This window comes from Dermacentor variabilis, chromosome 7 (genome assembly GCF_050947875.1).
Source record: "Dermacentor variabilis isolate Ectoservices chromosome 7, ASM5094787v1, whole genome shotgun sequence".
Lineage (NCBI taxonomy): Eukaryota > Metazoa > Arthropoda > Arachnida > Ixodida > Ixodidae > Dermacentor > Dermacentor variabilis.
In genome coordinates, this window is record NC_134574.1 from 145,083,449 (window position 1) to 145,096,354 (window position 12,906).

Consider the following 12,906-nt stretch of genomic DNA (forward strand, 5'->3'; position numbering starts at 1 on the left):
TTTTGGATAATTTCACCAATACAGTTGAAGTCTTATATCTGACCTCACTTCAGACATCGAAATTTGCTTAAGAGCGCTCATGAAACACGGGCCTAGTTTGGCACATAAGCGCCTGGTTAAACTCATGATTGTCAAATTAACACATGTTTTGACTGTATCGTCATTACTATAAAGAACTAAAATGTCAATTCATTCACACGAGAATAAGCAGAACCCTGAGGAGTGATTTTTAATGACAGTCGTAAGCCAGTAGACAACAAAGCCAGGGAAAGTGCGAGAAAACTGAAGTTTGTGATTGAACTGCTAAGTGTACTATCAGCATAATTTCAAATGCAAGCTATTCCGAAACTACCACAGTGCATTGTTCTATTTGCAGGCTCACCTGCATTTGTAAGAGTACATTACTGCAGACCCGAAAATGTATACTCCATGCTTGGAAATCGACTTCAGAGCGATTGCCTGTTGCACTTCCATGTAATCAGGTGTAACAGATGTTCTGATCAGTTATTTCCGTGTTTTCATTTAAATTTGTGCTGACAGTGCATCCTTCTTGTTTCTTGTCACTCGTACTTGAACCGATAGCAGTACTCCTGCCAGTTACTTTGCTGAGACCCCCCCTCCCTGCCCCATTTTTTTTTAACATTTCCCTTACCCTACTCTCTGCACCAGCTTATTCTCTTCCTCCGACCTTATTGAGGGGGGGCGGAAGAAAGGAGAGCCTGCGCTATGCTTACATGAACACTGCCGATTAACACTCGGCCGAGGAAAGCGGTTGCTGCCCTGACGAAGAGGAGTCCGTTGTCGACACATTGGCTCCAGCATTTCGACCGCTGTTGATCCCTTCACGCCTCTAGTATGTCCCTTGTGAACTACCTTGTTTTGATTTTCAAGGATTGTAATTGGAGCTGCAAACTATACATGCATAGGGATGAGTTATGTGTGCAAAACGCATAAAGAATTTTTTTTAGTGTCCTCTAGGAGCAACAAAACTGTTACATTGCTCAACGATAGGTGTGAGGATTCATTTTGCTGGTACTCTATTGGTGGTTTGAGCACGTGAGTGGTGCTGAACGTGAGGCTGCTCGTTTAATTCCAGGCAGCACTGGCACCCCGCATTTCAGTCAAAGCAAAAAATGACTTGGGTTCACGTTTAAAAAAAAAAGAAAAAGAAAGCCGAGGTGTTAAAAAATTAATCCAGGGCTTTCTACCACAGTGCCTATCAGTAACCCCCACCACACCCCGTTCAAGTTAAGCCATAATCAATCAATCGAGCACACGAAGCCAGCACATTGCTTGTGCCAACGTTTGACTGACTTGTGGCAATCAGCATCCTTCAAACTTCTGCCGGTTCCATCTAGACTTGCTTCATAGTGTGCTTCTTCATAACCGTCAAAGGTACCTATAGCAAGTTAAAAGTTGGAAGCAGTAGAGAATGACCTGGGTGGGACGTGGCATAGAAATGATAAGGTTTTAGTTACATTGACGTTGTGCCGTCAGCAATCCCAATGCAACAGTAGGGTTTGCAATAGTTGAGTGGAGTGCTCCAGATTAATTCTGACCACCTGGAGTTCTTTAACGTGCACCTAAGCCCAAGTATAAAAGCCTTCTTGCATTTCGCCCCCATCAAAGTGTGGCTGTCACGACTGGAACTCGAAACCTGCAACCTCATGGTGAAATTCGTGCGAGTTTTCTCTGTGCAGCAGACACCGACACACATTGTAAAACATGGTTTAATATGCAAAACATACGCTTTTACCCAAGCATGATCTGGAGTAATAGAGTGGATGCCATAAAGAAAAATGCAGCATGAACACCACCCAATCTCTCTGTGTAAGGCATATGATGCAGGATTAAATAAAAGCAGAAAGCTTTTAATTTATAATTTACACTGGAGCCACCTGTATGTGCGACACAAGCAGCAGGCAACAAAGGTGAGTCATGTCGTTGACACTTCACATCCTGTGGTTTTAAACATGGTTGCATAATCATTTACTAACCACGTAGCAATGGCACAAGATAAAACAATATTAGTTGCACGCAGGCTACATGCAACTACGTGAAACCTAAAGGGTGCCATAATTATACAAACTCCTAATCTCGCAAGTTTTGGAACATTATACAGTGATACATGCTAAGTATCCCTTATATTCGGGTGTCGTGGATAATTATTCACTGCTAAAATTAAGGATGTTTAAAGAGACATTAAAAGGGAATACTAAGCTAAGCTGCATTAGTGAACCACACGTTCACAATAGCAAGACCTTTCTGCGAGACGAGCCTCGGCAAGCTGCAAAAGTTGCAGAAACAATAGACAGGTGCCAACGCTGCCTCGAAGTTCGTGCACCAGCTTGCGTGACATCACGAAATTTGACAATATGTAATCGCCTCCACTTAACTGTTTTCTGGTAGAGGAAGATTACACTGCATTGCAAGAACAGAGAGCAAGTTTCAAGAACGTTTCTTGCTCCAAAAGTGACCCAAATACGGGAAACTACCCACTTCCAAATTCGGGACATTTCACTAATGCATAGCTGCCAACTTTCAATGGACAAACTTCTACGAGTTTATTGTAAAGCACCTGATTTTTAAGAGCTTCTTTCAGGTTAAGAATAGTAGTAAACTGGATGAGCTGGCATACTAGTTTATTTTTTTAGATGGCAAGCAGAACAAGGTACAATACGCATTCGCTGACAGGACACCTTATTCAGTGCATCTATCCTGCCTGCCTTCTGCGTTTCGTCCATCGTTCTATGCGACTTTTCACAAACTAATTGTTTACGAATGTCGTATGATGTCAGTGATATTAAGAATATTTTTTTCATCCGATCTGGGGCAGCATATTTAAAAAAATACAGATACACTCCTCTACCAATAATTCGAAGCTGAATTTTTTGGACCCGCTCGTCTATTCCGACTTGCACTCACACGAACTGCCACCCACACCATTTTATAAACGTGTCCGCCTGTGATGCAGATCATTTTAGCTCTGAATAATGAGAATTCGTGAAACTTTGCTAAGCAGTACACTTAAAAAAAAAGAGAAGACACGAACAAGAAAAAAATGATAAAGACGTACATGTGTGCACGTCATTTTTTTCCCTTTCATGTCCATGTTTTTCTTTTTTTTTTCTCAATTGTGCTGTTTAACTAAATCATAAATTGTCAACTAGCCTATCAGTACCTGTTAAGCAACACTGAGAAGCGTGCCTGTTTGCAGCGTTGCTACAAAACAGAGGCGGCGGATTATTTTAATAGTCAACATCACAAGTACTAAAACATCTTTTTCAACGTTTTTAAGCAAAATCTTTTATTTTTGGGCATTGACTGTAGCAATTTCTTGAACTTTATAAAGTCGGAGGGTCTGCTGGTGTACATACCTGCTTAGACCTGTGCCTAGCTTTTGGCTTGCACTTCAACAAAGCGAAGTTTGGTGCTCACTGTTCTGCAGTAACTTCTATGCCAAAATAGATGAAAATAGAGTTTCGAAAAAAAAAAATACCAATTCCCTAATCATAATTTCTAAAATGTCTAAACTGATTTACGCTGGTCTTAAGTGTCCCTTTAATGATCTTGGCAGCAAATGAGGCATTCCCCTTTTATAATAGCGCCCACTATGCATGCCATGTGCTTAAATTTAAAGGCTTGTTGCTCGGTAACCCACGTAGAAACAATACTAACACCACTGTCACACAAGCATTGTTAAAGCGCTTGTTGACGCTAATTCCGATATAAATTTCTGGCGCTGTACCGACTCTGCAGAAAGTCCCACTTGCACAAGACAACACATGGCGCGGGTCAACAGGTGAGTTGTGCAATTTCCACCAAACAAAGCTTTGACGCGATCAGAAGCAACTTGTGGAGCTCTCCTTGCGAAAATGTCGCACTGTTACCTTGTGTGGGAGAAAAACATTCAAGATGTGTAGCTGGTTGTGATCTCAGCTGGAGGCTGGTCTTAAAGAGAATGCATTTAATGAAACGGCACTGTTGGCCAGTGATAAGCAGCTATCTGGTGTGTAGATTAAGGGCTCAGATTCGTATTCCCTTCATACATCAAGCATTCTTCAGACAAAAGCATGAGGGAAGTGCTATGGTAGGAATAAAAAGCTGCCATATTAACAGCTTCATGAGGCTCCCGCTGTAATTGTAGCATTGTCAAGCAGTCCAAACCAGGTAACTTGATGTGATTAGCGACAGGCAAACAAGCAAAGTAGTTTTGACAAGGGAGAGTGGTCTTCGTCGGGGATTCCCAACGAAGATAAGCAAGGCCTCGAAGAAAACAGGTCAGGCCTTGACGAAAGCAAGTACTCTTGTCGGAAACACTGCTCCCAGGCTCAGGATTCCCTTGTCTGCCAGGTGTTGATCATTGTTCAAGGAATAACGACACAAAGAATTTTGTGTCCTACCTTTTCTTATTTTTTATTTCTCTTTGAAGTAACTGTTGACTTCACGATTACTTTACGAAATCTCACTTTCTCGAAAGTGCTACAAGTGATCAATTACAGCACTTTCAACGCAATCCATTCAAAACGTGCATCAAGAGCTGCGTGGCTTCGGCCTCGAAAAAAAAGACTATTCATGCATACTGACAGGTGATGTGGAGGTCACATGGCATCGCACACATTTCAAGAGTGTGCCAGTCAGCCTGGTACAGTAATTGAAGGCCATATGATAAACCATCACCGAAAGCTGGCAAATTCGCCCTTTTAACTGTGTGCCTCTCTTGGAAATTCTGGAAAACCGGCTCTCCCTTTTTGTCCCACCAAATGCTGAATGGACTCGGCTTTCGGCAGCATGGCCGTAGTAGTGTGTGCGCGTGTGTAGTCAGTGGTGTTCCTCGAGTTAGCTCTGCCAAATCCCACAAGGTGGAGGAAATGTTCATGAAAAAGAAAATTCCCATTCATCCGACGGTAGCATTAGGCTACGGTGGGCAAGTTTCCTCTGTAGCTCTGTGCTACTGTCGGGTGGGTGACAGTTTCTTTCCGTTTCCTCAGTGGTGTCCAGTACCACGAGATCGCCACATCGTAGTACTGATGACGTGGAACAGTCTTCTTCTTTTTCGATGGCTGAACCTGCGCTGCCCCTGGCACGTTTTGAACTGGTCGCATTTAAAGGTGACGTAATTAATTATTTGTTGCGCCCTCGAGGAATTGAGGCTTCATGTTGCGATTACTGGGTTGACCGCAATTCAATAAAGAAACAGAAACAAGACAATTCCTTTTCTATCGGTACTCCTTTTGTGCAACGCTTTATGCTCAGACATGGTTTAGTATTGTGAACAGCAAGCTTTTGTTGCAGCTCAGCGAATTCTGAATGCAATTCGCGAAACTGCTTCCAGTTGAGCAGCGTTAATTTCTACATCTGTCATGAAAGAGGCCAGGAAGCAATGCTTAAGAAGTACAGCATCACTTCTTTTTTTTTTTCTTTTTTCGCTTAGTCAGCAATGAAATTATATATAAGCAGCATCAACAGGTCAGCAGCCAGAAGGCAGACGGACCATGCAGGCATCTGTGCTGCCCGTTTGCCACTGGCCTGTTGTCAGCACGATGTCCACAATGTTGTTAAAATTGGCCGCCTTTCTCTTACCTATATTTTTTAATTTTCATTGACTGTCTCGGTTTAGAACCAACTTGTCCAAGTTGGCACACTGCAGCAATGAAAGGGCACCCTTGTGATCATGAGGTTTACTAAATTAGCAAGGAACTATAGCTTTTGGAAAAGGAACCGCGGAGAAAGCGCAAAAAGGCTGTCCCTAGCAGCAAGTTTACCTAAGGCAACATCGAAGTTGCAGCAAAACGTGACATACAAAACATGACTAGACAGCCGCTTTTTCTTGTTCGCATCAAAAGGAATGCTACAAGGTCGCCATGGCGATTGGATTGGTTAAAGTCGATCGAGTGGTCCCCCTAACGCAGTCTAAAATGGAATATAGCGAGTTTCTTTATATATATATATATACACACACATCAGAGCCGACCAAATGAAACTTGGATGTGGCAGAGGTCGAGCTTGCAATACTGTTATCTGTTACTGAACTTGCAGCTCATAAGGACTTCAGTAATGCAGTAAAAACTGGCACAGTTTCACATATGGATATCTACATGAAAAAAAAAAGCAATATACAGTATTGTTTTTCGATCAGCGTGCCTGTGTTGGAGCTGTCAGAAATAAATGCCTGGGTGGGAATGAGAAGCCAGACCAAACTGTTGCACTTTATCCAGGTTTCATTTGGCCAACCCTCACAGAAATGCAATCGCTTCCTCCACACTAGGAAGAGTCGTGGAGAACAAAAGTTGAGTGCGCTATGAAGCACTAGATGCAAGTCGACACAAACACCACAAAAATACAGCAGTTGAATCATGGTAATTCAAGCTCTAAAGGACCAAAAACCTTTGTCTGAATTATTTGTAGCTAAGTAAAATGCGATCCATCAACAGAATCGCAAGCTTTTGTACAAAAAGGTATACACAAACAGATTTCGAACAGACAAAAAAGAATCTAGAATTCATAGGCTAACATATTATTATATGTATTACATGGCTGCAATTGTGGAGACTGGGTCGGCGGCACCACTAGGTAGCCGCGCCATTCACCGTGAATGGTGTCCTGGTAATCAAACGCAAGCACACTTTTGACTATTCATGCAGCTATGAATAAAGATTTACCTCTGAAAAGCCATTTCTGGCTTCCCTGTTCCTCCCTGGGAAGGGAAGTCAAATTGTTCAAACTATCTGAAGGCCCAGTTTGAATCAATTGACTTTAAATGTGCATAGGCTGACGGCTAGCCCCTTCAAATTTTGAGATTTATATTGAGTAAACGTAACTTTTAATTATCAGAGTTTGAATTATTGTGAATCAATGGCATGGCATAACAATAAAATATGGCAGAAATAAAGGAATGGTAAGGCATGTTATAATGTGCTACATCATCATGTCCAGCATGACACACAACTTGCCTAAGTATCACCTGCCTTGCAAAGATGTGCCTCTCAAGAGGCCTAATAAAGTTCATTAACAGTTCCTTGCGCAAAGCTATAAGACTACTTTGTAGAGAGTCCATGGTAACTTTGAAAACATTTGCATTCGGCATGTGCCAAGGTCTGGCAGGTATTAGAGCTAGGGGAGCTGGCACACTTCTGCAGTGCTTGTTTCAAGTTAATGACTTCAGTTTTAATGAAACTTCTAGCTACAGCGAGTGTTTGAAGAATGAATGATCTTAAGTACACAACGAAGCTATAGAATGTCATTATTGGACTCTCTAAATGCTGCTTCGAGAAAAAAAATAAAGATAACGATGTCATACATTCGTACCGTTTCCCGTCCAGTGCAAATTGCACTTCTGACGGCAACGAAATCATTTCAGAAAGACACCACAAACTACACTGCACAAACAAAGTGGGCCGTAGTAACTCACAGCAGCGATGAATGAACTGTGGCGAAAAGTTGGCGCTGCCGTGTGCGTTGCATATTTTGACACGTCAACAATGGGCTCGCATAAAAGTACACAACGAGAAAAAAAAAATTGTACACAGGAGATGCTTACAAGTGCGGCACATGAAAGCACCAAGGCACATCACAAGTGTACGTTCGTTGATGTGCCAGCCAAAAATAACAGCACATGACATCATCTCGTCGCTCCTCGCTGACTACCAAAACTTGCATTTTACTAGAAATGCAAAAGGAAGATGAAGAAGAAGAAAGAAAAAACCCAACAAGGTTGCCTTCTTCGCTGTTGGAACAACACTTGGCATCAAATTCTGCAGCCCCTCCTCTTGTAGCACCAACCACGGCAATCCGTGATGCAGCGGCGAAGTCGTGCGCATTCACAACCGGTAACACACACACACACGCACTGAGCTTTCTTGGCGGGTACAACAGCTTCGGAGCGAGATTCTGAGCCGCAGATCAGATCATGCCGAAGCCTTCAGTGCCTTCGTTGATGGAGAGCCTCAAGGCCCGCTCAAACTGCTCGTACGAGTCGTAGTCGGGAAGGCAGAGCTGGTTGAAACTGTGGAAGCAATGAGTGCGTCAGGTGAGCCATCAGATGAATGGCACTGGTTATGTATTTAGTATGATTATGGAGGCAGCAAGTGACGTTTCAAAATGTGCTTGCTGACAATATGTTGCATGGTGTACAGGAAAGAGGCAGCATATACAACATGCAGCTTTTCAACATGCCTCAATAAGATTTTATTCGAACTATGACAAAATGCACTTTAAATGCTTGTGTATAGCTAAGCCTAAGGTGAACGATACTAGCTGCTAATGATTATTGAGGCAGTAAATGACATTGCAAAAGGCTCCCACTTACAATAAGCTACGTAAAGTGCACAAGAAAGATAGTCTGTTGCACACACTACATGGCTTTTCCAAATGACATCAGTGATATGCGATTAAAACCATGATAAAAAAGCACATTAAACACTTGTGCCGAGATGTGGTCCATGGATGGGACATAGTCTGTGGATGTTGTGGTGTTTTCCTCCCCAGAAGGAACAGAATGTGTGTAAATGCAGCCGACGATGATTTACTCGCCTTAATGGAAACTTAAATCCATTTGAAACTCTAGCACAAGGCAAAGGCATCACGCTTGTTCAGCTTTTGCAAAGCAAAACGCCTCTATCACGCTTTCACTGCAGAAGAACGTGCACAGAAAAAGAAAAACCAGTGATATAGAAATACAAGTCAAGCTACAGTTTACGCTAAAAAGAAAATAGATTTTCAACTTTTGTCTCAAACACATTGCGCTGAGCCTGGTGGTATACATACAACAAAGGAGATTATAATAAAATAAACGGAGGGTTGTTAAAATTTTACAGAAAGGGGCCTATTTTCAAATTTTCCATTTTGTAAAGAACTTCGTTACAGCGACATGTGCACATGCTTGTAAGGGGCAACTTACAACCTAATTAAATTATGGGGGTTTGGTGTCTCTCAGCTGCGCAATGGGCTATGACAACACCACAGAGGAGAGCACCAGACTGATCACTGGCTGGTTGGTCAAAGCTTGTGTTTGTGCCATTTACATACCCTTGTTGACCTTCAAGCTGTTAGCTTGCCAAGAAAGACTTACCACGTGTGTGCCGTAGGCAGGCTGCCAAAAGTGGGCGCCGCACTCAGATGGAAGCGTGGGTTGAGCTCAGCAAAGCCCCCCGGTGGCAGCTGGGAGCAGCCGGTCGTGAACTGGAGCAGGCGTGCCATCTCCTCCTCAGTGAAGTTTGACACCGCCGTCCAGAACCAGTCCAGCACCTGCAGGTTTGCAGCAGGGCTTTGTTCCTGGCACAAAGTTCTTGGGAGCCACGAAGTACTTTTTTTTTTAATGACAACAGGGGTGGCATTCTCGGGGAATCACTTTCGGAGATAGTTTCGCTTTCGTGAGACTCGGCAGTGGACGTGTCCGCACATACAGCTTAAAAATTTTTCTGGTGCTATGCCAAGTCTTTCCATGGTGTCAAGAGTGCTGTCGACCGTGTCGACACTTCCAGTGTAGAGTCTCGCCAAAAGCAAGTCTCTGAAACTGATCCCCATAGAATACTGCTTCTGTGAGCAATAGAAATTAAATGTTTGACCCCACAGCATTTCGTAGTGGGGGAGTAATGAATCGTTGAAGTCTAGCAGTGAAGTTCAGAGTCAGTACAGTGTACTTGCATATCTGCAGTCAAGTGAATGTTTGTAACAAAATCTGAGGGAGATGTAATCTGTATCATTAACCCTCTAACTCCCAATCCTTTCATGAAAAAAAAATGCACTAAATAACCTTTTTCATATCCAAATTTGAAAACTATATTGCCAAGTGTAACTTATCTTTTATGTTTGCCCGAAATTATTGAAAAGCATCTACACTGAGTACAGAAGCCAAACTCTCTGCTTCTACTCCACACCAACCGTGCAGAATAGATGCGAAGGGAAGGGAGGCGCAGTTCAGGATGGCATAAAATTAGGGGTTCTGATGACATTAGATCATCTTAAGGCATAAGATGGGGTCAGGTGGTGCAAGACAAGTGTAATTTGAGATTGCTGGGACAGTCCTTCATGCTGCAGCGGGCATAAATATGATGATGATGATGATGATGAACACTAACAAGAAATTATCCCTCGCTTGTAGGGTTTGAGAATGTTTATCTGAACAGATGAAAATGAAAGAAATCAAAAGCATCAAAGAAACTCGAAGTTTCAGCAGGAGAAGCTGTATCCTAAACGCGTGCAGTTTGTCTATGGTGATACTGGCACAAACAGCTGGGACAAGTACAGCTCAGGCTTGGTGCCTGAGGGGTAAATAGAGAGCTTTATTTAAAATGAAGATAACACATTTAGCCCCGCAGCCCTCTGTGAAAGAAATCGTAGTTGGTGGACTGGAAACAGATAAACTGATACTTGTGGTGCTTTGTTGAAGCTAACTTGCCGTAACACCAAAAGTGGGCTTTGATGTACTATTCTATTTGAGGAATGCCTGGTAATAATGTCCACCTAGCAGAGTCAACAAGGCCACTGCCAAAGGCAAGCAAAGCAGTGTAGGTTTCTGAATTCCGTCTATTGCTACGAAAGTTTAGTATTCACTTGTGGCTATAATAATAGTAAAATAACAATAATGTTAATGATGATGATAATAATAATGATAAAGAAAATTACAAAGGTACATATACAAATTACTAATTAGTGCTGATTACCAACTTTAACCGTTGAAATTCTATCTCGCCTATGCCAGGTAAGGTTTATGCAATGATAGAGCAAAATGACAAGACCACACAACTTATGACAGAAGGCGAAATGATTCACAGAAAACACAGGAACAGAAATGGAGATTTGTGTTTTCATTATTCATTGCTTGTCTGTTAAACCACAAAGGCCTCGAAATGATCATAATTGTTTCATGGTCTCTAACCATCTTACTGGTGCACACTTCTACACGAAAAAAATAGAAAAGACTGTGTACCATCGCTGTGATCCTAAGAAAGACAGAATACTCGGGGATGCTTGAAACCGAAAGTGAACGACCATTTTGCGCACTTACGGTTCAAACAAACCAGGTTGCGAAGCAATTGCTCATTCCACCTGCCACAGTAGTGGAAACCTTAGCACTATGAGGGTAGTAAAAAAAAAAAAGGCATCTTACCTTTCTGAACTCGAAAGAAAAGCCACTGACTGTGTGATTGGCTTTGAAGTCGGCTATGCTGAACTGGCCAGTGCCGCACATCAACAGCTGCAAAGACAGAGGTGTGCAAGAGAAAATATAAGACAGATATTTGATTATTTCATTTTTTTTCCCCCTTAGAGGTTCAGTGATTAGCCTGTACTTCTTGAACTAGTTCAGGAGATGCTGCATCCTGCTATTTTTTTTTTTCACCAATGCAACCTGGTCTGGTGTTCCGAATAGACTTACCTTGCACAAGCACCAAACTGGTGCTTGTGGACCAAACAAGGACCAATTCACCGAGCAAGAACCAAATCACAATGAACTCATTCATGAGTGCAGGATGATTTGAACGAACCTCAAATATGTGTAGAACTTTTCACCGGCATGCGCTACAAGGAACAGCTGCTAGAGTCATTTGCCAACTAACGTGTATTAGAACTTTTGCTTTCTGTAAGTGAGCTTTGCCACAGCTCTAGGGTGCAAAGCAGTGCAGTGTGGCCAGTGGGAAGCGCTGACTTCGACTCTTGCCACTTATATGTTGTACGGAGAAACTAAGCAGAAGCAACAGATGGATCAGATTGGCTACCTGCCTGCTCACAGACATCCAATCTGCAGGCACTTGTGCAGAATACTTCTATTTTTCGCAGTGCTATGTTGCAGATAGTACAAGCAGCCCGAGTATGCATGCATTCAAAAATAGATGTCCTATCTTGTGACACGTCAATAAGCCTCTATATCTACACTATATGAGCTACGCTATGTCTGTGGTAACATTACGCATTTCTTTATCTGTAGACAATCTCAAATACACAGTAGGCTCTGAAGCAATGTTAAGTGCAATTTGTTTTAATGATTGATATACAGTGTCACGGTCATTTAGTAGGAGTAAAAATAGTATTCACGCAAACACCCTCCTCCGCACTTTCTAAACGTGTTAACTTGATATCACTATGTCCAAGAGGGAGATATTCATATTATAACCTGTTGGGTCTGGCAGCCAAAAGCAAAATAGCCCATACAAGTAGATGCTACTCTATGGAAATATCTATATCAGAAAAAAAAAGTCAAAAGCAATATGTCCTCTGATACTTGTATCCAATAATCCCATATGAGCATATGAGAATCGCATATAAAAACTCGTATGTTCCCATATATTGTGGGCTCTCAAACGTGCTGTTGGTACAAAGGAACAATGCAGTAGTGCAGACAATCACAAGGGCATTTATTGCGCCTTTTATTCACAAATATAGCCAGCAGAATTACTTATAGAACATGCCTATGGGCGCACGACAAATCATGGAAGTATGACTCACCGTAACTGGATAGCGAGGGAATACGTTCACTCCCATGCAGGACACCTACAACGAATGTTTTGCATGTACGGTCACGCGAAATGCGGCGCGTTCAAATGATCGTGTTTGTCCATTCTGGTGTCCTGCTCCGAAGCCTTTCGCAGGACAGTCCCACAAAGGGCCAGTGAGCGCGTAAAATGTCCACAAAGCTGGCCGACTCCAAGACAAAGAGGGGCAGGCTACTTCTTTTTACACCCGAGAACCCCCCTTTCCCTCCCCTTTAGGTGGCATTAGCTGCAAAACACTCATGCCATCTGTCGTACTAATCTACTATCACACCAGCCGCCAGCACTTAGCTATGCCGAGAAGCCCGAATGCAGGAGACATGAGAGCCATGCGGGGAAAACAACAGGGGACTTGTGAGTTGAGCGTTCCCACAATATGATATGGAATTATTGAACATATATATATATGGGGATCCCA

General features: G+C 42.6%; 1 protein-coding gene across 1 annotated transcript in view; it reads right to left on the minus strand.

The window, feature by feature from the left end:
* Positions 1-1,712: 1,712 nt before the first annotated feature.
* Positions 1,713-12,906, minus strand: part of LOC142588087 (apoptosis-resistant E3 ubiquitin protein ligase 1) — a 95,214-nt gene continuing 84,020 nt past the window's right edge. Inside the window, exons 18-20 of the mRNA XM_075699548.1 lie at positions 11,111-11,197; positions 9,071-9,246; positions 1,713-8,005 (exon numbers count right to left, since the gene is read on the minus strand). Of these exons, the coding sequence (XP_075555663.1) occupies positions 7,903-8,005; positions 9,071-9,246; positions 11,111-11,197 (366 nt within the window). The 3' untranslated portion in view covers positions 1,713-7,902. The remainder of the gene's footprint in view (positions 8,006-9,070; positions 9,247-11,110; positions 11,198-12,906) is intronic.